The sequence below is a fragment of the Panthera uncia genome (genome assembly GCF_023721935.1).
Source record: "Panthera uncia isolate 11264 chromosome A1 unlocalized genomic scaffold, Puncia_PCG_1.0 HiC_scaffold_17, whole genome shotgun sequence".
NCBI classification, from domain to species: domain Eukaryota; kingdom Metazoa; phylum Chordata; class Mammalia; order Carnivora; family Felidae; genus Panthera; species Panthera uncia.
Window position 1 is genome coordinate 14280159 of NW_026057577.1, and position 27413 is coordinate 14307571.

The 27413-nt window shown below is 46.1% G+C and overlaps 1 protein-coding gene across 2 annotated transcripts in view; it reads left to right on the top strand.

Moving 5' to 3' along the window:
* TNFAIP8 (TNF alpha induced protein 8) overlaps window positions 1-27413 on the top strand; it is a 129930-nt gene that overhangs the window by 45244 nt on the left and 57273 nt on the right. The window contains exon 1 of one of the 2 annotated variants that reach the window (XM_049648436.1): window positions 19160-22964. The exons of the other annotated variant lie outside the window; for it this stretch is intronic. Coding sequence (XP_049504393.1) covers window positions 22952-22964 — 13 coding nt within the window. The 5' untranslated portion in view covers window positions 19160-22951. Of the gene's footprint in view, window positions 1-19159; window positions 22965-27413 lie in introns of those variants that run through there. 2 annotated transcript variants of the gene reach the window in all.

The window sequence follows — 27413 nt, forward strand, 5'->3', positions numbered from 1 at the left end:
CCCCCCCCCACAAATTTTTTTTAGGTTTCCTTATTTACTTAGAGAGAGAGAAAGAGAATCCAGACAGAGAGAGAATCCCAAGCAGGCTCCACACTGCCAGCGTGGAGCCTGACAGGGGCTCAAATTCAAGAACCACGAGATCACGACATGAGCCGAATTCTAGAGTCAGATGCATAACCGACTTAGCCACCCAGGCACCTCTGTAGTATCAAAATTCAAAAGCCCCAGTGACTCCCCTACTAGGAATTAATTCTTTGGTAATAACTGGAAGCATGCAGGAATGTGTTGTGCTCAAATGTATTCTGAGCTTAGCCACTGCAATAATACATGTAATAGGAAAAAATTGGAAACAGCCTAAATAATAATCAAATTTAAGAAAACCAAATTTAACTAAGGTTGACTTAGTTGTGGTACTTCCACATGACAGAATAGTATTCAATTCTGACAGAAGGAAAAAACCCTGTGTATGCTTCTCTTAAATTCTGAGATTGTATGTTAAGAAGCAGCTTAAGATGGAGTGGTTTTAGGGGCGCCTGGCTGACTCAGTCTGTGAAGCATCCGACTTTGGCTCAGGTCATGATCTCATGGTTCGTGGATTCAAGCCCCGCATTGGGGTCTGTGCTGACAGGTCAGAGCCTGGAGCCTGCTTCGGATTCTGTGTCTCCCTCTCTCTCTGCCTCTCCCCTGCTCATGCTCAGTCTCTCTCTCTCTCTCAAAAAAATAAACACTAAAAAAAAAAAAAAGAAAAACCATTAAAAGAAGATGGAGTGGTTTTAGTTGTTACACACGAACCAAACTGGTTAAGACATTTATCCTCTGCTTGAGACAAGGCTCAAGCACATGAATCATGATCCTGTACCCAGCTCAACTTGTCAACTAAGTACTAAATTGTAAGGCATGGACTGATTCATTTACTGAAGAAACATTTGAGTGCTTACTGTATGCTACGCATCTATATATTAGATCTGGGATTAAAATAAGGAACAAAGTTTAGTGTTCTGCCTTGTAGACAGAGTAATTTCTTCAAATGCAATTAGCACACAGCTGAATAGAGGCAACATAGCACAGTCAGTAAGAAGAGCCTATGTCTGTTTTGTTTACTCATGAATCTCCAGCAAATAGGACAGGGTCTGTCTGTTAGCAACTATTCAGTAATAGCTGTGGACTGAGTTAGTGCCCATAGAAGTAGTCCATGCCCTCTGGGAACTTACAAACTAGTGTTAAAACCAGCTTACGCATCAGATATGTTCTATAGGATGTTCCTCTCTGTGTCTCTTTCTCTAGTGTGAACACAGCAGAGGTTTACTTGACAAATGCTAGGTCAAGTAAAGTGTGCTTTTATTCTGCAGGATGTATCATTTTGATTCGTCGAGAAGGGTATTGGACATAGCCTGTAGCATTTACTAAAGTCCTTTGCCCATTAACGTGTAATGGGCCTGGCATCTTTGGGAATTGTCGATTTGGCCATACGAAGCCCTATGGAAATCTGGAGAAGGAAGATTCCATGCATACGAGGAGCTTTGTGTCTTATACTGACTGGTCTATCTCTGGCACCTAAAGCAATGCTTGGCACTGCTTTATAAGTTTTTATGGGGAGGAGAGCCCCCCCAGATCCAGAGGTCAGAGTGTCTCAGTAGGGTAGTTTTGCCTTAGACTTATATATATGTGTATATATGTATATGTATATGTATATGTATATGTATATGTATATGTATATTATTTATATATGTGCATACATACATACACACACAGGTGTGCAGCTAAATGAATAAATGAACACAATAAAGTATTGAAAATGTAGGGGCGCCTGGGTGGCTCAGTCGGTTAAGCGTCCGACTTCGGCTCAGGTCACGATCTCACGGTCCGTGAGTTCGAGCCCCGCGTCGGGCTCTGTGCTGACGGCTCAGAGCCTGGAGCCTATTTCAGATTCTGTGTCTCCCTCTCTCTCTGACCATCCCCCGTTCATGCTCTGTCTCTCTCTGTCTCAAAAATAAATAAACATAAAAAAAAAAAAAAAGAAAATGTAGGCAATGGTACTTGATTCAGATGTGGAGCATGGGACCCTCAGAGCCAGGTCACAGAGGTTGTTGTGAGCAGAGGGTGTTTGTGGGAGATAGTGGACATTGGTCAGACTGGAATTTTGCAGTTTTATAGTGGGAACTAGTAAGGAGAACACTGACTAGTTACTCTAGGATCTGAGCAAGAGTAGCTTTCAGCCTTCAGCGCTGTGCACAAGAGCTGGGGCCATCAGGAAGAGGTAACTGTTGTAGATTGTTGAGCAGAAGAGGGACAGCTTGGACAGGGGCACTGAAAGAAGATTTGACATCTGGGTGCAAGGTGGATTGCAGCGATGTGAGCCAGCTCAGAGGCACTTGCTGACCCAAGATGAGAAATGAGAGTCCTGGCAAGGAAAATAGGGCATTTGGGAGACCCTTGAAAGACGAATCAGTAAAGTATGAGGAGACAAAGCTGAACTCTGGGTCGACTTAAGGCAAGAACAGAGACATACACAGTGCCCTGTGTGTCGTTGATGGAGTCTGGGACAAACACTGGATAATCATGCATATTCTCTATGCTTGGGAACTTTTCTCCTAACCTAGCATTTCTTTTTTTTAATTTTTTAATGTTTATTCTTGAGAGAGAGGGAGAGACAGATAGAGTGTGAGTGGGGAAGGGGCAGAGAGAGAGACACACACACACAATCTGAAGCAGACTCCAGGCTATGAGTTGTCAGCACAGAGCCCCATGCAGGACTTGAACTCACAGACCACAAGATCAGGACCTGAGTCGAAGTCGGATGCTTAATCAACTGAGCCACCCAGGCGCCCCCCTCCTAACCTAGCATTTCTAACCCAAATCAATGAGAGCTTGAAACATTCCCAGTTGGTGGAGTTCAGTAACTGATTTGGATTCTCTTTGGAGAAAATAGGAGCAAATAGGACAGGGTCTGTCTGATAGCAACCATTTAGTAAGAGCTGTGCCCATAGAAGTAGTCCGTGCCTTTGGGAACTTACAATCTAGTGGGAAAACAAATGGGTCCTGGTTCTGCCTTGGGTGAATTTCTTAAACTGCCTACATCTCAGTAACCTTGTCTATCAAATGGGGACAGTTATAGCATCTCCTTCACGGTGCTAGCAGCAGTCCGTGACATAACACACGTATGGCTCTTAGCAAAATACTGTGTGCATCATCAGCCCCTCAATAACATTGGCTGATTATTACCGCTCCTGAACTGGGAGAGAACCCCTGTCATATATGTTTGCGTGTATGTGTCTACTTTTTTTTCCCCCCTAATGAAAGAAACAGCAGTCAGTCTGTTAGCACGAGTAGGCTGGCACATGGTCGATGGGGAAGCCATAGCCAGACTGGCACGGGGGGAAGTACCCTCAGAGGCACTGACATGCCATTCTTTGCAAACACTGGAACCGGGCCCAGTGTCACTGAACAGACTGAGGAGGCTGGCAGAGGATGTTGAGGTCTAACGGGGTGGGAGAGAGAATTCCCATGTTCATGGCCATGGAGCTTTTGTACAGGAGTCAGGTGTTGCTGTCAGCTCCAGGTGGGTCCCTGGTGATGTCATCTGCTGTGAGGATGAAGCCACTACCCTTCCCAGGAAGGGCTTGAGTTAGTTCCCATGTGAGCCCTCTGGGTGTCTTCCCCAGCCCACAGATTGTTCGTTTGTGTATTGTTTGTAATGAACTCGGCATTTCTCCGAGGCTGGTTTAGTGACGCTCCTTCAAGAGCTGAGGGTTCCAAAGTTGCCCTCCCTGGACCGCCGGCATGGTCACCCTGTGAGGAAATAGTTGTGTGTTGTCCATCTCTGGACCTTGCTTTCGAAGGCCCCCACAACCGTGGAGTGTTAGAAGAGGCAGCGTGGGGATTCAGATGAATCTTTATGCTCTAGTTCCTGTCCGATCAAAAGGGAGACGAAGTTTGCAGATCAGAGCTACAGTTAACCTCTTCCTGTTTCCTCTGCTTTTTTCTGTGTACTGTAATCAGGTCGACCCTGATACCAAGATACGGACTACTCTAATCTGGGGGGGCTGTAATGTAGTTTTGTGTTGCGCCAACACTGTTTTTGAAGATTCCTCTCTGCTCCTAGTGTGTAACTAAGAACCAGTACTTTAGAGCCGTGGCTCTCTTGACCAGGGGCAGTGTGTCCTTCCCCCTCCGCATTTGGCAATATCAGGAGATATTTTTGGTCGTCACAACGAGGGGAGAGGTATGTTACTAGTATCTAGCGGGTAGAAGCCAGGATGCATCCTACAAGGCACAGACGGCTCCACTGCAACAAATAATTGTCTGGCTCAAAATTTCAGTAGAACTGAGGTTGAGACACAATGTTCTAGAATAATCAGACTTTAAAAAATAAGACACACCACAGGGTGCCTCGGTGGCCCAGTCGATTAAGCCTCTGACTCTTGATTTTGGCTCAGGTCATGCTCTCATGGTTCCTGGGTTCGAGCCATGCATTGGGCTCTGCACTGACCGCACCAGAGCCTGCATGGGATGGTCTGTCTCCCTCTCTGTCCACCCCTCCCCCGCTTTCTCTCTCTTTCTCAAAATAAATAAACTTTTTAAAAAAAAATAAAATAATACATTTATATAAAAAAAAAACAGGACATGCCAGAGCAATGTATATGCCCATTGTGAGGAAATAATAGTATGTAGAAGTTTACATTGTTGGCCTTCCAGCAAGATGAAGAGAAGAATCTGGCTTAGTAAATGCCCCTCCCCCTTGAGTGTCTCCTGTCTGCTGTCATCGTGGTCCAATGATGTGGTCCTGGCTTGTCCTTGTAGCTGGTGCAGCTGCTGGTTCCGATTTTTGGGGCAGGATCTCTTCCAGTGGTTCCCTACGTCGGTTGTACTTGAATGGCTTGGAAGAAGACCAAAATTAAGAAAATTAAACCCATAAAAATTAGCCAAAATAAACAATTTTAAAATACGCTTATAAAATGCTTCTTTTCTAATATAATATAATGATTTTCTAAAGTGAGGGAGTGAACCATTTGAAAGTGGTTATACATGGTCTATAAAACTGGTCTGATGTGCTGGAAGAGTTCTTTGGTTTTTCTTGCCTTTCACTTGGCTGAGAGGCTAGGAAAGGCATTTTTTTTTTCATTTCTCTTTTTTTTAATTTATTTTTTAAATTTCCATCCAAGTTAGTTAGCATATAGTGCAACAATGATTTCAGGAGTAGATTCCTTAGCTCCCCTTACCCATTTAGCCCGTCCCGCTTCCCACAACCCCTCCAGTAACCCTCTGTTTGTTCTCCATATTGAAGAGTCTCTTCTGTTTTGTCCCCCTCCCAGTTTTTGTATTATTTTTGCTTCCCTTCTCTTATGTGCATCTGTTTTGTATCTTAGTCATATGATATTTATCTTCCTCTGACTGACTTATGTTGCTTAGCATAATACCCTCCAGTTCCATCCATGTAGTTGCAAATGGCAAGATTTCCTTCTTTTTGATTGCCAGGTAATACTCCATTCTATATATATACCACATCTTCTTTACCCCTTCATCCATCGATGGACATTTGGGCTCTTTCCATTCTTTGGCTATTGTCGATAGTGCTGCTATAAACGTTGGGGTTCATGTGCCCCTTTGAAACAGCATACCTGTATCCCTTGGATAAATACCTAGTAGTGCAATTGCTGGGCCATAGGGTAGTTTCAGTTTTAATTTTTTGAGGGACCTCCATACTGTTTTCCAGAATGGCTGCACCAGTTTGCATTCCCAGGAAAAGACATTTTTAAATTGAGCCCAGTGCAGTTTTCTTTGATTTTGAGACATTCAGGAATACTTTCATGGCAGGTTAACTTTAACCTATATTTATTATATTGTATAATTAATCTCATGAACTCTATCTCACTCTGGACAAATCCAGGTTTCCTGAGTGTGACACACTAAGGATCTTTGCCACAAATGAAATGTTGTGTATGTGTGTGTGTGTACACACTTGTGAAGTTTTAAAGTGTTTAGTTGAGGCAGCAAATTTTAATAAGGAGTATAAATATGACATATTAAATATACTCAAACCTGTGTTCCCCAAAACTGACAAAAGTACATAGTTATCGGCTCTTGAAGTTGCTCCGAATTCACTGATCCTATTATGCAAGTGGTTGACAGCTGATTTTTTTTTGTTGTTGTTCCTTTAAGGAGATTTCAAGTGGTAACTTTAATGCTCTATGTTAACTACATCAAACTTTTTTTCTAGAAATCATTTCATGTGAATGAATCTGGGGTTATGACTATAATCGTTTTTCAGTGTTCTCCTGTTTTTTTTTTCTTTTCCTATTGCATTAACTGTGACTTCAATATAATCAATTCATTCATTCAATAAACATTTCAAGCCCTATTGTGTGCATTTTGCATTAATTACTATAACAACTATAAAAATTGTTTAGCCTAGTTTAGTGTAACTTGGGGCACTAAGCCAATACTCTGGCGTGCTGTGTCCCTTTTACACCTATTGGTTGGAATGTTTTAAATTAAGACTAGAAGAGTAACAGTTCATGTGATATTTGGCATGAATATTCGAAACGTCAGTGTTGGAATAATGTATCCTGTTTCTTCACTGAGTTTTAGCGATGATTCCCTAACCCAAGCCTGGCTTTTATAGCTGTGCTTTTGACTTAATTTATAATTGCATTTTAAAAAGTTCTCTTTGCATGTGTAAACATTCAAGTTTTTCCTCTGCCTTTGAAGTTTTTGTTGTATGAAGTATTCAGGACATTAATCCATGTTTACACAGTGTAGAGATTTTTTTCCTAACATTTAATTAATTGTCATGAGAACCAATACGAAGTTTTTGCTTCATAACAGGTGTGCTTAATAATAATTGGTCAAATATTTTCCTACCTCAGGGTCTGAGTGAGTGTGTATATGTGGGGTGTGTGTGTGTTTGTCTGTGTTGGGGGGGGTATTGTTCTCTGGAATTGGGGTCAGGTGGTTAAGATGAGAATCAAATTAGTGCTTAAGGACTGAGTAGATGAAGCCCAAATCTTGAAGTACAAATTTTGGTTTCTTGGACAGTCATGGCTGTTGTGGGTTATTCGTATATATATTGGTATAACTTTTATTGCAATATGTTTGTCTATACCTTTATCGTAATGGAGACCAACTAAGTGGATTGGTAAACCCTGTCTACATATTTTCGAGAATGGGAAGCTGTTTGTCCATACACGCAAAAAATAACTGGTTTGGGAATATGGGATTCACAGGGTGGGGCAAGAGTTCATAGTTCAGAATGTTTGAAAGACACATAACTAGAAGGCACATGACTAGAGCCAATAGATTGGAATATGGGAAAACAGATTCTGGCTCATTTCAGGGAATGTGCAAAGAGTTCATGAACTATGGCTTAGTGGATGCTAGGGGTGGATGGAACGATGAAGTGGGTCAGGTGTACGAATTCCCTTCCAAAGGAGGATGTCAGAAAGACCATGAATGGGACAGAACATAGGAATTTGAGCAGTGGACCTGGGAATGAGGATTGGACCAGATGATCTTTAGGTTCCTTTCCAGTCCAGCCACTCTGTGATTTTTTAGGACATATTATATCCCCTGAAAAGTAAACAGTGAAGACACCAGCCTCTGAAGGGAAATTTCAGATTCAAGAGTTCAGGGTGCCCAGTGGTTTTTTTCTCTCCCATCTTCTGGAAATCCTCTTGCAATTATACCCCCTCTTCTACAGCGTCAGCTTCTTTCTCCATGTGGGAGCATCTTCATTTTTTATCAACTGCCTTAAGGTGCGAATGAGAAACAAAATTCCTCAAGCCAAAGTAGCCTGCCAGCTCCAGTCCAGCTTCTCTGCTCTCCGCTCTGGTGGAACTCCCAAAAGAGTTGTCTCTGCCTACGGTCTACCCTTCTTGGTGCCCCTCCTCAGCCCTTCGCTCTCCAAAATCATTTCTGTTAAGGTCACCAGAGACTTCCTCAGTAAACCAATCCCGTGGCCGCATCTCCATCCTCAACTTCCTGAGCCTCTGCACTATTCTGCATCATCCACCCCTCCCTCTTCTTAAAATGCCTTCTCGACTTCCACTTTTCCACCTACCTCAGTAACCTGTCTTTGGAAGTTCTCTACATTCTGTGGTGGGCCAGCTCCATCCTTGACTCTTCTCCACACTCTCTGGGCAGTGTTTCTTAACCTGGCTTGGGCTGCTGAAAATGTGCGAGTGGGTGGGCCCTGAGAACTCAAATTAATTTAGAATCCCCAGGGAGGGCCATGAACATCAGTTGATAAAATGTTTTGTTTCTATGCTTTGTGACCTGACTGCACTAATGTGTGGCCAGCATTAAGAATCCAGGTGATGTTATCAGGTCCCATGGAATCGATACCAAATCCAGGTAATGACTCCCAAATTAATATGTGTAATACATCTCTCCCAAGTGCCAGGTTATTCGATTATTCTGTTGTCTGCTTTGCCCTTCCTCTAGGGATGGGCACCTTGATTTCACCTGCCCCCTTTTGCATCCCAACCTTCTCGTCCCCTTTGATTGCCCTTCTCAGTCAACACATTGGGTACACAGTGCTCAGGCTAAAAGCCCAGGTGACCTCTTGAGTTCCTTCCTTCCCTCGGGGCTACCCAGCTAATCCAATAACAAGTCCTGTCCATTTTCCTTCCACATATGTATCTCCCACCTCTACCTACTTCTTCTGCTACCATCACTCCCCTTGTGCTTTTGCCTGCCTGCCTCGGCCACTTCGCCCCATGTAGTCAGAAAGACCTTATAAAACCCAGCAGACTGTTGGGGTGCCTGGGTGGCCCGGTTGGTTAAGCGTCTGACTCTGGATTTCGGCTCAGGTCAGGCTCTCACAGGTCATGGTTTTGAGCCCTGAGTGGGGCTCTGTGCTGACAGTACAGAGCCTGCCTAGGATTCTCTGCCAATCAATCAATCAATCAATCAATAAGATTCTCTGCCTCTAAATAAACAAACATTAAAAAAAAAAAAAAAAAACCAGCAGCCTGTGTGATTTCCCTGCTCCCCACCCTCCTATGTGTTCCCATCACAGTCAAAAAGTCTGCACTCCTCACCATGAGCCACAAGGCTCCCTTGACATGGCCCCACCCAACTCCCCAACCTCATCTCTCAACACTCCCGCCTCCCTCAGTCCTGTCAGGCCACACTGCCTCCTTGCTGTTCCTCACACTTTCCAAGCTTGTGTCTACCTCAGAGCCTTTGCACCCCCCCTCCCTCTGCCTGGGGGGTCCTTGCTCCCTACCCCCTGCACTTGTTCCTTGGCTGTCTCCCACTCTCCTCTCAGGCTTCTGCTCAGATGTTGCCCCGGGATAAGGCCCATCCAGAATGCTCCCCTTTCGCCTCCCTCTGTCCTTTCTTCTCATTTATCTCTGTTTGACATGCTGTGTTTCTAGCTGTTTCAGTGGAACTTTTTGCACTGCTCTATCCCAGCACCGTAAACCATGCCCGTACCTAATAGATGGCCAACATACTCTGAAAAACAGAGCGCCACTCCTTGAGGCCTGGTCTTGGAACCTTGTGTCTTGTCACTCCTGTGGCTCCTGACGCCTTTTCTCACCTGTGAGCAGGACCATGCTGGCTGTAGCCAGAATCCACTGCTAAGTTTATCTCAGAATGTACTCTCTTCTGCTCCCTCTTGTGTGGGTCCCTGTCTGCTCACAGAGAACTCCAAAAATAGAGAAGGATGGGAAGAAATGGAGCATTTTAGTGATAGGTGGATGGACACCCTTCTGTCTCTTCTCGTCTGTTCAGTCAAGTCCCTACCGCTCCTGTTTTCTACATACAGACTTTTCTTTGATGATCTACTCTCCTGATTATCTTCTAGCTTCTCTCTGTTCCCTTTCATCTCCTTTGAAGTCCCCTGCCTCTTCTTTGTCCCTTAAATATTGATATGTTAGGGCTTGGTCTGGCTGTTCTGCTGTTCTGACTCTACTCTCTTCCTCGGCCATCCTACCCATTCCTGGGCCTTCAGATCCCCTAAATGGCAGTGACTTCCAAATTTATATTTCAAGCCCAATCTCTTGTCTAGGTTCTAGACCTGTATGTGCAGCTGTAGAATGCTCCACAGCACAACTGTCTCACAGACAACTCAATTTCAGTGTGAAATGAGGTGAACTGACCTTCTCTCCCAGTTTCCTCCAGTAGATTATCTAGCTGACTATCCCGAAACCTGCAAAGAATCTTCCCCTATCTCCCCACTATGTCCCATCCATTGCCAATATGATCAATATTGCCAATGTTAAGTAGCTGTAGGAATGCCTGGGTGGCTCAGTTGGTTGAGCATCCGATTCTTGATTTCAGCTCATCATCTCATGGATTGTGAGTTCGAGCCCCATGTTGGGCTCTGTGATGATGGTGCAGAGCCTGCTAGGGATTCTTTCTTCTTCTCTCTCTGTCCCTCTGGTACTCTCTGTCTCATTAACTTAAAATATATATATATACATACACATAGCCATAGAATCTGTATACTGCTTCTCACTGTTTCCTGCCACCAACCACGACTAGGCTACCACCATCACCTCTTACCTAGATGACTTCAAGGACAGACGGTGTGCCCCACCCCCACTCCTACCCCTAGGGCAGTCTGGCCTCCTGAGCTGACATTGGTCTTTATAAAATATCCATCTGATTGTGTCATCTCCTGACTAAGATGCCTTATTGGAATTTTGACAGAGTCTAAACTTTTAAACAGCGCTCATAGGAAGGATCCTTAATAACCTGTTCTCAATGGTGCTATACCTGTTGGAATTTCTTGGAAGTATCTGCTTCCCTCCTTCCACACCCCCATCCCATCACCCCGGCACACACACAGAACCTCCTCTGGCCCCTTGTGTATCATGAATCCTCAGGGCCACCATGGGGCACAGTAAGACCTCAATAGATATTTGTTGAGTAAATGTGGGAAGGTGATAGCCCTGGATTGTAATTGTCCTTGTCCCCCAGTTCTGATTTGCCTTGCCTTAAAAACTGAAAGGTTTCCAGAGTCAAAAATTTCTGTTTTGAGGCACCTGGGTGGCTCAATCGGTTAAGCATCCAACTTCAACTCAGGTCATGATCTCATGGTTCATGGGTGTTCAAGCCCTGCATCAGACCCTGTGCTGACAGTACAGAGCCTGCTTGGGGTTCTCTCTCTCTCTCTCTCTCTCTCTCTCACTCTGCCCCTCCCCTGCTCACTCTCTCGCCCTGTCTCTCAAAATAAACATAAACAAATTTTTTCTATTTTGTTCAGTAGTCCTGGGTATGTGTTTCCCCTCAGCTCTGTAGTTTCCAGGGGGTTATTTAAAAAAAAACAAAACACGGAACTAAGAGAAGTTTGTGGGCATCTTCTAGCAAATCATCTGTGCTCTTTGAATGGCCATTGAGTGCTGTGCTTAGGAGGCTGCCAAACAGGGCAGAGAAAGCAAACCACCCTCATGACCCAGTGGCAAGCAGGGAGGCAGACTGGCCACGGCATGCGCCTCTGTGGTGAACTTTTTCAACGTGAGCGTGCGTAAGCCAGTCTCCAAATACCTTCGACTTGCTGTGACTTGTCTGAACTGTTTATTGAATTTTTTAAATCTGTCTGGGAAGGAGGCTAGAACACAGTGTGCCTTGGTCTTATCTTAAGTTGATCTTATTTAAAAGGAATTGACAAGAACTTAATCATGTTTAACTTGTAGTGATATACATAGGACTTTCGGTCTCCGTTGTCAAGAATCTAAAGGAGAACGAGGAAGGGTTTTTTCCTTAGAAGACCCTGGTCTGTATTTCAGACTTCCCCTGCGGGGCTGGGAGCTACTTACCGGATGAGGTTTCCCCCCTCCTTCCTCTTCAAACTCCTACCTGGGGGCACCTGGATGGCTCAGGTGGTTAAGCATCCAATTTTGGCTAAGGTCTTGATCTCATGGTTCATGGGTTCGAGCTTGGCTTTGGGCTCTGTGCCGACGGTATGAGCCTGATTGGGATTCTCTCTCTTCCTCCCCATCTCTTTGCCCCTCCCCCACTCACATGTTTTTCTCTCTCTCTCAAAACAAATACACTTAAAAAAAAAAACAAAAAACCAACAACTCTTATCTGTAACCTCTTCAGGATGAGGATTGGAGGGATCAACCGTCAGTGCTGAGTCAGAGGGTAAGCCAGAAGAGAATGACACACTTCCTGCCCTAAGTTCTAGGGAGTTTTTCTGGTTTGTTTTCTGTTTTGCTTTGAAGATTCCCTAAGACAGAAGATTGCCCTGACCCATCTTTGGATCAGCAACCTCTGTTTATTTTTGTGATCTCCTAGGATATCCACCCTGCTCTACCTTCTTATCACTCACAGGTTTTAAAAACAAAAAGCTTTTTTTTTTTTAAATTTTTTTAATGTTTATCTATTTTTGAGAGGAGAGAGACAGACAGACAGACAGAGTGCAAGCAGGGGAGGGGCAGAGAGAGAGGAAGACACAGAATCTGAAAAAGGCTCCAGGCTCTGAGCCATCAGCACAGAGCCTGACGTGGGGCTCGAACTCACAAACCACGAGATCATGACCTGAGCCGAAGTCAGCCACTAACTGATTGGTCCACCTGGCACCCCTACAAAAAACTTTTTAAAATCTTTATTGCAAAAGTTTCACATGCTTGTGTCATATATCTATCAACTACAATTTGACTCAAAAAATGAAAAATGGGAGCGAGGGGGAAGGGAGAAAAAAAAGATACTCCTTAATTTCACCACCCAGAAAAAAAGTTGGTGAATATCACTCCAGGCTTTTCCTGTATGCCTCTAGTTTTTCTCTACAAAAATTATATGGTACTTAATAAAATTTCTTTTATATATTGCTTTGTAGCCTTTGTGAAGAGTTCCCATCTTATTAATTATTTGACACGATCCTTTTGAAAGACTGTATTACATGCCATTGTACGGACGTGCCGTAATTCACTTCAGCCGATCCTCCGTTTGGACAGCGGGGCTGTTTCCAGGCTCTGGCATTATTAGAACCCCACACAACTCCCTCGTACTACAGCTGCCCACACTTGTCCCTGTTTCATTGGAGGTATTCTTGGAAGTGGCTCAAAGGGCGTGTGGAGTTTTCAGGTTTTGATCTTTATTGCCACTTTGCCTTCCAGACAATTTGACCTGCTTTATATTCCCACCGTATAATATAAACTTCTCACCATGTCCTGTATGGCACTGTCTGTGCTGGCTCATGCTTGACTCCCATCTGTTCCCCACACCCATCTCCCCCATGCTTCCCTCATGTGGCCACACTGGCCCCCTTTCTGCTCCTTTCCCCCCGAAGCATGCTGACATTGTCCTGTTTTGGCTGGAGTACCTGCTCTTCCCACTGCCTAGCCTGCTTTTCCTCTGGCTCTTGGCATTGTCCTCTGAGGCCACCTCTGCCAGGGTGGTCTCCATCACACCCCGTTTGTTTCCAGTCTGCCACTGCTCACCATCTGTCCTTTTTTTTTTTTTGGTTTTTATTTTTGAGACAGAGAGAGAGACAGAGCGTGAGTGGGGGAAGGGCAGAGGGAGAAGGAGACACAGAATCTGAAGCAGGTTGCAGACTCCCAGCTGTCAGCACAAAGCCCGATGTGGGGCTCGAATCCACGAACTGTGAGATCATGACCTGAGCCGAAGTTAGATGCTTAACCAACTGAGTCACCCAGATGCAACCCCCCCCCCCCCCGCCGCCGCCGCCGCTTCTTTTTTCTTTTTTTCATTCCGTTGTCCAGCCATCCAGGCATGAACTATGGTTATTTTTTTAAGATTTATTTACTTATTTATTTTGAGAGACAGAGAACAAGCATGAGCAAGGTAGTGGCAGAGAGAGAGAGGGGGGATAGAGAGAATCCCAAAGAGGCTCCATGCTATCAGCACAGAGCCTGATGCGGAGCTAGAGTTCACCAAGTCCGAGATCATGACCTGAGCAGAAATCTAGAGTCGTATGCTGAACCAACTGAGCCACCAGACGCCCCACCATCTTGTCCTTTAATTATTTGTGTGTTTTGTTGGCTGCCATCTCTTCCCCCCACCATTGAAAGTCAGTTCTGTAGCTCAGGCTTCCTCATGTATTCTCCTCCCCACCGTGTTCCCAGCATCTAAGTCCGTACCTCACATGCAGTAGGTACTGGATAAACGCGGGTTGATTCTGTTGAATGAATGGAGAAGTCTCCCTGACGTCCAAGAATGTGCAGTGTAGTGTGCATAAGGAAATGTGCAGAGCAGGGGCTATTCCTTGGAGCAAAATGTGCTGAATGCTGTACGAAACTTCCAAGTGGCATAGGGAGACAGAAGTGAGAGCTGACCACTGGCTCCGAGCATCACCCAGGCCCCACGTGAGCTGAGCCTTGGGCTCTGTAATTGATGATGGTGGAAAGGACCCAAGGGGCCGGGGCATGGGGGTGAGCGGAGGCCCAGTGGGAGGACCATGGGAAGTACTCTGTGGCCAAGATTCGGGGCCACCTGAAACCTTGACATGCCAGTGTGGACTCTGACCCATGAGCAGCAGGGAAGCACTGCACGTGGCCCCCCAGAGGGCGACATGGTAAGTGACGATGTGGAAGCACCTTTTAAATGCACTTCTTGGCACAGGTGGTGGTGTTAAGGTGACAGAGCCACACTTGGGGAAGATATCCTGGGAGGGTGACTAAGTGGAAGGAGAAGGAAGTTCAGGCCAGAGGATGACACCTGGGGGACAGGGAAGGCCAGAGGGGCAGTTGGGGAGGGCGGACAGGAGGATTTGGGGGAGGGTAAGGAGAGCGAGGGGTCCGCAGTGACGCTGAGTCTGCATGACCAGTGGGTAGGTGAGATACAGAGCCCCACAAGAGAAAGCTGTTATGGAGCGAGGAAGCATACGAATCTAGTTTGGGTCCACCCCTCTGCTGGACCAGTGAGCACTGTGTAGATTGAACCCGCTCATGTGCCCTCCTTTGCCCTGAAGAACCTCGGGTGATGAGAACATAGAGCAGGGGGGCCAGAAATATATCACAGGATAGGGGTCTTGGGCTCCCATGGCCCCCTTCTCATCTGACAGCCCAATGGGAAGGGGAAATGGGGCTCCAGCCTCTCCCCAGGGGATTAGAGGTGGTTTGCTGACCGTGTCCACTCCCAGTCACACGTGGAAGGAGTGGTGTCAGCTTGCCGTTGGGTAAACGTGTTCAGTTGTGAGGCTGAGGAAGATGGTACGGAGGACAGGTGGCTGTGTGTTGGCTGCATGTGCATAGGCACTCTGGGGACGTATGTCACCCTGAAGTGGGTGACACGGCACCCTTTCCCTGCAAACAGGCAAACCTCATGTGTGTTTCTCCTGAAGGGGAATATCTGGGAAATTTTACTCAGTATGTGGCTGTAGTTTTGGATTATTCTCTAAATTGAAAAGTTTTTGAATGTCAGTCTTTTAGGTTTGAAAATAGCCACAGGGATAAAAACTACATAATGACCAAGCTCTCTCTCTGAAGGAAGAAGGGCGAGTGGAACTGCGTGCTGGCATCCCCCGGAAAGTTGTCTTTTCAAGAAACCACCTTGGGGCGCCTGGGTGGCTCAGTCGGTTAAGCATCTGACTCTTGATTTTGGCTCAGATCATGATCTCATGGTTCATGAGTTCGAGTCCCTCATGGGGCTCTGTGCTGACAGCATGGAGCCTGCTTGCGATTCTCTGTCTCCCTCTCCCTGCCCCTCTTCTACTCACTCTCTCTCAAAATAAATACATTAACATTAGAAGGAAGGAAGGAAGGAAGGAAGGAAGGAAGGAAGGAAGGAACCGCCTTGTGTCCCCTTTAACGCAGGGGTTTAACAGCATCCCAATGAAAATGAGATGAAAACAGCCAAAGCATGGTGGGAAGGCAGCAGGACTTGGTGAATGAGTGACCATCAAGCTGAGAGCGGAATCAGCAGTGACCACAAACATGGTAGTGTTGGAACCCAGAGAGGTTAAAACCGAAAGGAAAATAATTGGGTTTTGCAGTGGAGGAATGTTGAGGAATTCAGCTCGGGAAATATCAGATGTTGCCTATTAACTAGAAATACTAGAAATTTATAGAGAAATTGACTCGGCAATTGGAGGGTTTTTCCTTGGCAAATGGAAAGTTTCATTAGTTTAGTATTTTATCACTAGGGATCCTGCTCAGTTTTACATGCGGGTTTGCAGTGGAAGAATGCTATAAAGTGTCAGGACTCCGTTTATATGCATTTCAACAGAAAGGAAGCTGCATTCAAGTGCCAGCATATTTACTGCAGCAGACGCTCAGTGTTTTTTGCCTTGTAAATGCTGATCTTAGTGTTTTCATGGGTGGTGCCGGTGCGAATAGGGCTTTGTGTCTGAGGAAGACAGACATAAATGCTCATTCTGAAGTCCTAGGATCCCGTTCTCACCACAGCTGCACAGCTAACCAGCCTAGCGGTGTGATTTGGGGCACGGCTTTCAGCTTCCTCAGTCTGCTTCATTTTTTTTTAATGTTTACTTATTTTTGAGAGAGAGAGACGGAGAGACAGAGAGACAGAGCATGAGTGGGGGAGGGGCAGAGAGAGAGGGAGACACAATCTGAAGCAGGCTCCGGGCTCTGAGCTGTCAACACAGAGCCCGACATGGGACTAGAACTCACGAACATTGAGATCATGACCTGAGCTGAAGTTGGATGCTTAACCGACTGAGCCACCCAGGTACACCAGGCTGCTTCATTTTCTTTGCTTGTGAAGAAAGGTTAGATGATATCAGAGGTCTTGCCATCCCTGAAGTTGTGTGAATTTTAAGAAATAAAAGTGGTGGTTTTTTTCTTTTTGTTTTTTTTTGGCAGGGGTGGGGGCTCTGAGTAGCATTTTATAAAATTTATACTTAAACCATAGAAACTACGTACGATCTGATAGAAAGGTCTGCCTTCCCACACTTTTTTTAAAAATTGTTTTAAAAATGTTTGTTTATTTTTGAGACAGAGAGAGACAGAGTGCAAGTGGGGAATGGGCGGAGAGAGAGGGCGACACAGAATCCGAAGCAGGCTCCAAGCTCTGAGCCATCAGCACAGAGACCGATGCAGGGCTTGAACTCATGAACCATGAGATCAGGACCTGAGTTGAAGTCGGATGCTTGACCCACTGAGCCACCCAGACACCGCCCCCCCCCCACCCCGCAACTTATTTTTTGTACAGCTCTTTTCTGGGGAAGGCTGTGAACGGCAGCAGACCTCATAACAGATCTGAGAAATCTCCTTCCCAGTCCTGTTCGGATGCCAGTGCTGCCCCTTCCCCCACCACAGCTCCAACTCACCCTGTTTCACTTACCGCTTTCCTGGCTTTGAAAGGTGGGTTAGCAGGTGTTCTTTTTATTTTCTAGACACTGACCTATTTATGCTTTCCGTGGTACGATATTAGGAGAAAAAAGCCAACAGATTTGGCTCAGGACATCCTTGGGTTCACAGGCTGGCACTGCCCTGAGCAGGCATGTTACATTTAGGGAACTCCCTGTCCTCACCTGTGACCTGGACAGCAGGGTGCCCACCTCCTGAGGTTTTGGTGAGGACCGGGTGAACATAGGGAAGACATCACACACACTCGCTGGCATTGAGAGGGTGCCGGACACCGGCGAGATTTTCGCAGCCTTGTCTAGGCACAAACCACGGGCTTCTCTGCCGGTGCAAACCTCCCTTGGTGAGAGAGGGTGAGTCCGACCGCCTGCCGTCTCTGCGACAGCGTCTGTGCAATGCTTCTGGAGTACCTTCCCAAGCTCGGGCACTCACTCTTCTAGAATAACTCCCTCTCAGCCCTGCTTTGCCCATGACTGCTTCCTCCTTGAAGAGGAGAGGAGGGTCAAAGAGAAGCAAGTCAAATTATTTGGGGCCGTGGCTTTAGGGAGGCTGCTGAAAGAGTTGAGGTGGCTGGAGGAGGCAGAGGAGAGGAGGTCTGTAGAGGACCTAAGGCGGGGACAGGGTCATCATTCTTCGTGGCAGCCATGGTAGCATATCCCAGGAACTAGGGAGCATCTTGGAAAGGCCAGAGCATGAAGGTCAAGGTGTTTTGTAGACATTTCCAGTTCTGTCTCTCAGGCTGTAAAATCGGATGAAGGAAACAAATGCAGGTATCTTTTTCATGCAGGCACCAATTTCACGAATGCTCTGGTGATGAATGTGCTGCTGATAAGGATGTGGGTGACTGTAAGGCAATCTTGTTCGCGGGGGTATGTCATGAGCAGTCGATGAAACTGGGCCAGAGACGGTGTGTGCTCTGGAGATTGTTCTGGGAGGGCAGGGCTTGCGACGTCCTGTTGACTGTGCTACTTAACCTCTTAAGCTCTGCCAGTCTCTTTGGAAATTGGGATTGCCACCCACTTTCCCTGGGTGTGGGGACAGTGAAATGATTTCAGTGATAGTGCCTTGCTCTGAGATGCCTAGATAGCACAGAGCACATGCATACCCAAGAAGAGAATCTGGTTTTCTACCTGCCACTGTCATGTGGCTGCAGATCTCATAGATGGACCCAGACTTGCCTAACGACGACTTATTTAGGATCACGGTGAAACTCCAGAGCGCTTCTGTCATCAGCGGTGCCAGGAGCGGGTGACTGCAGGCGTTGGGGTGCTGAGAAGCTTGCTTCAGCTGCAGAGCTGTGCTCACCAGAAAAGATGTCCATGTGCATTCCCTAGCAAAGCTGGATTTGGACAGATTCCTCAGTCTCTGGGCCCCCAGGCAGGGTTTCCAGGGCTGTGTGCTCTCCCTTCCCTGACTCAGAGCAGGTATCTCTTTTGGTATGTCTTTCAGGTTCCTCTCTGAATTAGTGATGCTCCGGCTTTGGGACACCACCACAGTTGTTGGTCCTTGAATCGACCTTGAGTGGCTTAATTTGCAAGTCCTAAGAAAGCATACAAGAGCTGTATTCATAGCTACAAAGGCAACTGAAAAGAGTTAGATATTGGTTTTTTAAGTTCATTTATTTATTTATTTAGAGATAGAGAGAGAGAGAGAGAACCAGTGGGAGAAGACAGAGAGAGAGAGAAGGAAAGAATCCCAAGTAGGTTCTGCACTGTCAGCACAGAGCTTGACATGGGGCTCAAACTCATAAAACCCCGAGATCATGACTTGAGCTGAAACCAAGAGCCGGATGCATAACCAACTAAGCCACACAGGCGCCCCTTACAGCTTTTTTTTTTTTTTTAAGTTTATTTATTTATTTTGAGAGAGAGAGAGAGAGAGAGAGAGAGAGAGAGATAGTGTAAGTGGGGGAGGGTGGAGAGAGAGAGGGAGAGAGAATCCCAGTCTCCACACCTGTCAGCACAGAGTTCATGTGGGGCTCGATCCCATGAACTGTGAGATCACGACCTGAGCTGAAACCCACAGTCGCATACTCAACCAACGAAGGCACACAGGCGTCCCTTAAAGCTTTTTTTTTTTTCTGTAAGTTTGTTTATTTATTTTGAGAGAGAGGAGAGAGCGCAAGTCGGGGAGGGGCAGAGACTGAGAGGGAGACCGAGAATCCCAAGCAGGTTTGATATTGTTTTACATAAAGCTGTTTTGTTCCATGAATCTTCCTGATCTTTAGTTCTGTGGCTCTTTCTTCCCAAATGAAGGAACTGAGCTGAATATTTTAACTACAGATGCTGGGACTTCTTGAAGCAGCAAACTTTGAATGGATCCGAGCCTCTAAGTTCGAGGCATTCTGGTCTCAAGGGAGAGAAGAGGGAGGGATGTCTTAAGGATATGCACCCCCCCCCCCCCATCTAGTTTGTTACTCATCCCGATGTGTTGATTTTATTCTCCATTGCTGGAGAGCTTTCTCCAAAAGCAGAAATTGGCCCTCCCTGACTATGCCTGGAGCATGTGCGACAGGACCCTGCCACCATGTTGGCCGCTGTGATTCTGTACGCCTCTTCCTCCAGTCTTCTCTCCCCTTCATGGTGCTGCTTCTCCTCTCCAGCAGTGGTGGACAGAGTGGTTCTTGGCAGCCACGTAGCCATGCAGCTATCACCAAGGTAGTATTTTAAGGAAACATGAGATAACAGTTCCTCTGTTTAGACGTGGTATTTCTGCTCTTTACAAAAACTGTGTAGCTTGGAATTGCCAATGCGTTAGTGTCTGCAAGGTCGTAGGGATTAGAATCTTTTTAAAAAATGTTTATTTATTTATTTTGAGAGAGAGTGTGGGAGCAGGGGAGGGGCAGAGAGGGAGGAAGACAGAGAGTCCCAAGCAGGCTCCGCACTGTCAGCACAGAGCCTCACGTGGGTCTCAAACTCCTAAAACATGAGATCATGACTTGAGCTGAAACCAAGAGTCGGATGCTTAACCATCTGAGCCACCGGGTGCCCCCCTAGTGATTAGAATCTTGGGCTTCCGAGAGGAATAGTATCTTGGTATCTTCTCTGACCTTTAGTCTCTGATGAAGTTGTCATGGCATTAATGGGCCAGTGAGAATTTGGGGACATAACACAAGGAATGAAGAAGGATGGTTTCTAAGGTGTAAAGTTCGAACCATCATGAGGTAGTCACATGATAATGTAGGCTATAAAGAAAATAAGTAATGGATAATGTGTTTGTAAATTGGCATTGATTTGGTATCTCTTTCAGGCTCCTCTCCAAATTAGTAGTAGGCATTTGGTTTATAATTCAGGTCAACAATAATGCTCGTTGCTATTTAATCCCTCACTGTACATCCTGTGGTTCTCTTTACGTCCTGATAGGGATTCTGTGAGGTAGATGATGTTATTCTTATTTGAATGAGAATAAAATCGCTCAGAGAGGTGAAGTAACTTGCAATACTATAAAACCACTATAAAGTGGCAGGGCATCTGGGTGGCTCAGTCAGTTAAATTTCTGACTTTGGCGCAGGTCATGATCTCGCAGTTCGTGGGTTCAAGCCCCTCATTGGGCTCTGTGCAGACAGCTCAGAGCCTGGAGCCTGCTTCGGATTCTCTGTCTCCCTCTCTCTCTGCCCCTCTCTCATTCTCACTCTGTCTCTCTCTCTCAAAAATAAACATTAAACAAAACAAAACAAGAAACACCCAGGAAGTGGCATAGCTGGACTGTGAACCAGGCCTAGCAGACTCCAGTATATTTGTCCATTGCATTCCACTTGGCTTCCATTTTGCCGAGTTTCTGGTAGGCTCAAGACAGTGTTATTGCTATGGAGGATAAAAATAAAATCAAGAAACCTACCATGTATGGGGCACCTGGGTGACTCAGTTAGTTAAGTGACTGACTCTTGATCTTAGCTCAGGTCACGATCTCACAGGTTTGTGAGATGGAGCCCCGCATTGGGGTCTACGCTGACCGTGTGGAGCCTGCTTGGGATTCTCTCTGTCTCTCTGCCCCTCCCACAATCATGCATGTGCTTGTGTGCACCCTCTCTCTCTCTCTCTCTTTCCTCTCTCTCTCTCCAAATAAATTAACTTAGAAAGCAAGAGAAAGAAAGAAAGAAAGAAAGAAAGAAAGAAAGAAAGAAAGACCTACCGTGTAGTTGGGAATAAGACAGGTATGCCCCTAAAGGTAATTCAAAGACAACCTGTGACAGGTACCCGGAATGTGTTACCAAGGAAGTTGAACTGAGGTGCCATGGGGGTTAAAGGGAGAGGCTGAGGGGCTCCTGGGTGGCTCAGTCAGTTAAGCCTCCGATTTCGGCTCAGGTCATGATCTCACGGTTTGTGAGTTTGAGCCCTACTTCTGGCTCTGTGCTGACAGCTCAGAGCCTGGATCCCGCTTCGGATTCTGTGTCTCCCTCTCTCTCTGCCCCTTCCCTGCTCGCACTCTGTCTCTCTCTCTCTCTCTCTTTTTCTCTCAAAAATAAATAAGCATTAAAAAAAGGGGGAAGAGGATGAGATCACGCATGTTGGTTGGGATGCTCAAAGTCTTCATTGAGGCAGTCCACTTGGAATTGGGCCTTGCAGGACTGGTAGAATCTTGCTCAGTGGGGATAGATAAGGGAACAATTTGTGGGTAGTAGCGATTATGAAATGTACAGGGAAATCAATAAAATTCTAAAGAGACTATTAGATAATATAGATGCATGTATCTTTATATATGTCCACGTGTGTCTTGTGTGTGCCTGGATACAGTCACCCACACATTCTTTATAATGACCTTATATTCTTTTGGGGGCACCTGGGTGGCTCAGTCGGTTAAGCATCTGACTCTTGATTTTGGCTCAGGTCATGATCTCATGGTTCCATGAGCTTGAGCCCTGCATCCAGCCCACACAGACAATGCAGAGGCTGATTGAGATTCCCCCCCTCTGTCTCTGCCTCTTCCCTGCCTCAAAATGAATAAATAAACTAAAAAAAAATCTTAAACAAAAATAAAGACCTTCTATTTTTTCAAAAGCAGAAGACTAATGGTTTTAAGTCACAACATTGTCCAAACTCTGTTCTCCACTTCTACCTAGAACAAGAATATGTCTAAGCAGCAGTTACTATTAATAGACATTCATGTTTATACCGGCCAGGTAGGAATGAACTGGTTTTTTTCTTTTGTGTCATTTTTCTTTTCCCCCCAGGCATCTAACTGCTGCCTTTTTTTTTTCTTTCTAAGTATTGGCTCTTCTTTTCTAGCATGTTGAAACGTTAGACTTCCTGTTTCTGCTTGATTTTGAAATTATCTCCTGTTCGCCTATCACAGGTAATCCCTGGGTTTCTGTGTAGACACAGTTTATGGGCAGCCAGTGCAGGCAGCAACCAGTCCCTTCCCATTGTGGATGTGGGGACCTCTCCGGATTCACAATTAAAGGCTCCATAATGCATTCCACTACAGGTGACGAAACCCAGCTCCCAGAATAACAAGCAAGACAGCTTTTAAAGTGACTGCTGTTGACCAGTGTCTTCTGTGCGTTTGTTTGGTAAACGTATGGTGGATTTTTTTTTTTTTTTTAAAGAATGGTATAAATTCTTTGGAATTATTCTCGGGGGAAGGCTGACTCTTCCTGAAGGCAATACAGTTACCATAGAATCCCTATCAACAGAGTGGCCGTGTATGTTCCTCTGGTCTTTGTGACTACCAAGACGCCGTGAAGCCGTCCTTCTGACCGAGGACGGGGGCGGGAAATGCTGAAACTAGGTGAGTTAAAAGTGCCCTCAGACTAACTTGGTGTAATATGTTGGAATTTGGCAGAATGTTCAGATGACTAAGTAATGTGGTGTTGCTGTCTGCAAGGGAATAACATTTGGTCGCGGCTTTGTAAAGTGGTTGTGTCGAACAAATCACTGCTTTTCTTTTTTCTGTAACTGGGTGTGGGGCCCTGGTGTTGAGCTGACGGAGGTATGAAATAGTGTAGGTGGAAAAAATGGCATCTGAAGTTTGCATGTAGATGGTTTCGTCTGTAAACAAATGAAGGATGGAAATGCTTCAGAAATGGGACTCTGAGAAGGTGGCTTAGCTTTTTCAGTTCAAGTTTCTCTTTGCGCCTTATCCATCTGCTTAACTGCAGGACGTCTCTAGTTCCCAGTGCATTGGCCAGTGATCTGCAAACACATGGGTGTTTATTTCTATTCTCCTGTTGTGTACATGTTTGTCAGACTGTTTCTGCAGTCACCATTCTCCCTAACGGCCAATCGACAATTTTACCCAGCATACATATAGGCTCGTGGCCTTTTAAAACATGTCTTAGGCTCATTTTCAGCCATATTTAAAGCTGCTACACGTAGCCTTAATTTGATTTTTGAGATTGATTTTTGAGATAAATTGCAAGAGTTTTTGAGCATTGAAATAGAGCATTTTAAATAGCCTTTAAAGTTACATACAGATTTACACATTTGTTCAAGTCTGTGCATGATATTTGGTGAAGTCTCTCTAAAATTTTTCTGCTCAAAAGGCTTTCTGGAGCTTACACCGAATACAGAGAAGGAATCAGAAATTGGAAGACGTAGGCGGGCATTAGTATATCTAGATTCTTGGCCCATTAATGGAACCTTGGCAGCCGGTGCAATTTCTCAGAGACAGGACTTCTTTTGTACGGAAGTGGTCACCTGCACGTCATTTATGTTAAATGTGCATTTGCCTACCAGATGCCCAGAGCTGTGCGTGTGATTCACTGTCTCCCTTCTCTATATATGCACATGGGCACGGGCGCATTCTATCAAATATATAAAAATGGTTTACGTGCCTGTGACAGTATCTCATGGCGTAGATGCAGTTGAGATCAGCGCCAGGTTCGGCCAGGAAGGTTTCCCGGACGAAGTGAGTTTTGCGGGGAGTTCCAAAGGGAGGTAAGGAATGCATTTTTGGCAGAAGGAAGAAGCGTACGTGAAGCTTCTAGCGCTGGAGTGATTAAGCCAGATGTATTCCTTGAGTGAGCGTGAACCATATGCGAGCGGGTTGAAAATAACCAGACTAGTAGGGAAGAAAAGGCAAGGCGTACTTGTGGAGGAGGACTGGAGAGGCTTGTGGGGAGCTGGAGTTGTGTGTGTTGCTGGTTTTCACACTTGGATGCCCGCACAAGGCTGGCCATGTCGCCATCTAGTGGAGCCGGTGAAAAGGCACCACCACCTCTTGGACCTTCAGGTTGAATTCATCCTGCGGTATCTTAGCAATAGGGAAGCTAAGGAATTTTACATAAAGAATTAGAGAAAGGAGATGGGTGTAACCATGGGCACCCCCCCCCCATGGTATTAGTTTTGACTCTAGAAAACGGAGCTGAATTCCAATATAAAGAATTTCTCACAGACTATCTGGAGGTCCTGGTGTCACTGAGGGTGCAGGGGGTACCTGGCAGGAAGCAGCATGTGAGAAGTTGTACAGCACAATGAAAGCATACCACATCTGGCCCTGTGTTGGCTTATTTCATGTGGTCATAGAGTCCATCCCAGTACAGTGGTGGCAGAGGAGAGCTCCCTCACCAGAGGCACCACAGACCTTGGGACTGGAGGACACTGTAGAGGGCCATATACCCCCCTCCTCCCTTCCACGCATGTGTGCCTGCATCCATTCAGCAAAACTTCCTGAATCTCTGTAATGTATCAGGCTCTCTTCCAGGTACTGGGAATACCCCAGTGAAGGGTGCAGATAGAAACCCCTGCTCTTAAAAAAAGAAAGGAAGAAAGAAAGAAAGAAAGAAAGAAAGAAAGAAAGAAAGAAAGAAAATAAGGAAATAAAAAAATCCCTTCCCTTGGAATGCTGACACTCTGGTGGGAAAGACAGATGACAAATAAATGAGTAAAATGTATAGTAGGTGGGATACTGTTAAGTGCTAAGATGGGAAGCATTTTTTAAAATCTACAATAGGGGGTAAGGATGGTTGTGCATTTTTGTGGGGTGGCAGGGGTAGAGAGAGGATTTGCAAATGTGTGTCCTCGCCGAGAATGTGGTATTAGTCTCTGCTGAAGGTATCAGGAAGCTAGACCTGTGGCTATCCTGGGAAGAGCATTCCAAGCAGGGGGCAAGCAGATACAAAGGCCCTGAGGTGGGAATGGTCCTGGTGTGCTCCTGAAACACAGCAAGGGGATTGATCGGATGTGCCGGAGACGTGGGGAGGGGCAGATAAAGTCGGGCCGTGGGGGCAGTTATAGCGCACTGGACTTTTCCCAGACGTGAAGTGAGAAGCCATTCCATCTAGCCTAATCTTCTCATTTGACAAATGAAACTTAGGACACAGAAGTTAGGTCAGGTTCCGTGGCTATCCAGCCTCATGGAGCCAGACAGGGCTAGGATGAGAATGTGCCTCTTAACCCAGCCTTCTCCCTGCCACCCTGCCTGCCCCTGTGGGGACGTGCGACCACACGCAGGCTGAGGCTTCCGAGTGTAGTGGTCCTGAAGAAGCCAGGTGCTGTGGGCTTTCCCGAGCAGCTCTGTTAGCGCCTCCTGGTCCCTCCCTCAGCGTGTCCACAGCAAACACAGAAAGGAGCAGACCTCTTATCTCAGAGGACCCTTCCACCAAATATGCCTTCCTCAGTTTCATAATGGAGAGAAATCCTTGGGGTCTTCCTAGCAGTTCAACCCCGAAACCTACAATCTCAGGAAGGCTCCCTTTGTTTGTTATGCAGTTATCTGGATATAAGTTAATGTAAGACGTCTATAGTCTTACGGTGTTGGATCACAGTTCTCGCCATGAGAGTTAGTAAGATTGAATAGTAAAAGTTATTTTAAATGAATTTGAAAATAGGATCTGCCGGTAGGAGAGGTAACCACTGGTTGTCATCAAATGCAGCTGGACCTGGACAGTTTGGCCCAATATTCTTTGCCCTCTGGCTTTGCTGGGAGCCTGGTCAAGTCTTCCCCACCCATCCCTTCTTCCTGCTCCTTTAGATCTTATGACCCTTGTCCTCTGGATGTGGGCCAAATCCTCTAATCTCACTTTCTGGCGAACATCAGACTAGTGCTAAGTATAGAGAACGACCGTGTTGTCCCCCACAGCGTCTCCTCTCCCTCGTCTCCCACAGCCTGGGTCCTCTGGACAGAGTAAGAGGAGGTACAGGCACAAGGTTGATCCCAGCGTGTGAAAAAAACTCACCCACGACTCGCTTGCTCCTTCCTTTCTTCCAAAACAAAGCTCTCAGCATAAGTGATGTGGGGTTTACATCATCTTATTTGGCATGTACATTTATTTGTATAATACTTTCGTTTATTTTTTTTAAGTTTATTCATTTATTTTGAGAGGGAGGAAGGGCAGAGAGAGAGAATCCCAGGCAGGCTCCATGCTGTCGGCACAGAGCCCAGTGAGGGGCTTGAACTCACCAATTGCAAGATTCCTGAGCTGAAACCAGGAGTCTGAAGCTTAACCCACTGAGCCATCTAGTCACCCCTTTGAATAATACTTCCTCTCATTTCCTCCTTCCCTCTCCTCCCTTCCTTCCTTAGTTTCTTTCTGCCAACAGAGGTACTTTCATATGTTCATTTGCCTATGTTCTTTTTCTTTTTCTTTTCTTTTTTAATGTTTATTTTTGAGAGAGAGAGAGAGAGAGAGAGCACAAGCTCTGGGGGAGGGGCAAAGAGAGAGGGAGACAGAAGGTCCGAAGCCAGCTCCAGGCTCTCAGCACAGAGCCCCCACGGGGGGCTCAGACTCATGAACCATGAGATCATGACCTGAGCCAAAGTTGGGTGCTCAACCAAATGAGCCACCTACCCACCCCAGCCTATGTTATTTTCAAATGAGCTCTGAAATCCCACCACCTCCAACTATCAGGATCAGTAGTTAAGTTCTTTGTTTCTCCCTGGAGCCTGAGAGCACGGTTCCCTGGGGTCTTTTGGTTTGGGATCTTTAGGAGAGTGGGTACTCCTGGGGGTGCTTTTACCTTTTCCTACCTTGCAAGTCTTTCTCTTTTTGCCCTTCAGAAAGGCAGCCATCCCTTGTGGCAAGGATGTTCCCATATCGGGTTCATCAGGAGGCCCCATCAGGGATGGTGGGGCAGCGCCATACTGGGAGTGGAGGTGGGAACCTCAAGGACCCAGGTCCTGCCTCTCTGACCCTCTTCCCTGTGTATGTCACTGAGGTTTCTCAGCATCCCCCACCTTGGGCCTCTGCGCTTGGCCACCACTGCCATCAGACAGGCGAGACTTGGCTCTGCCAGAGAG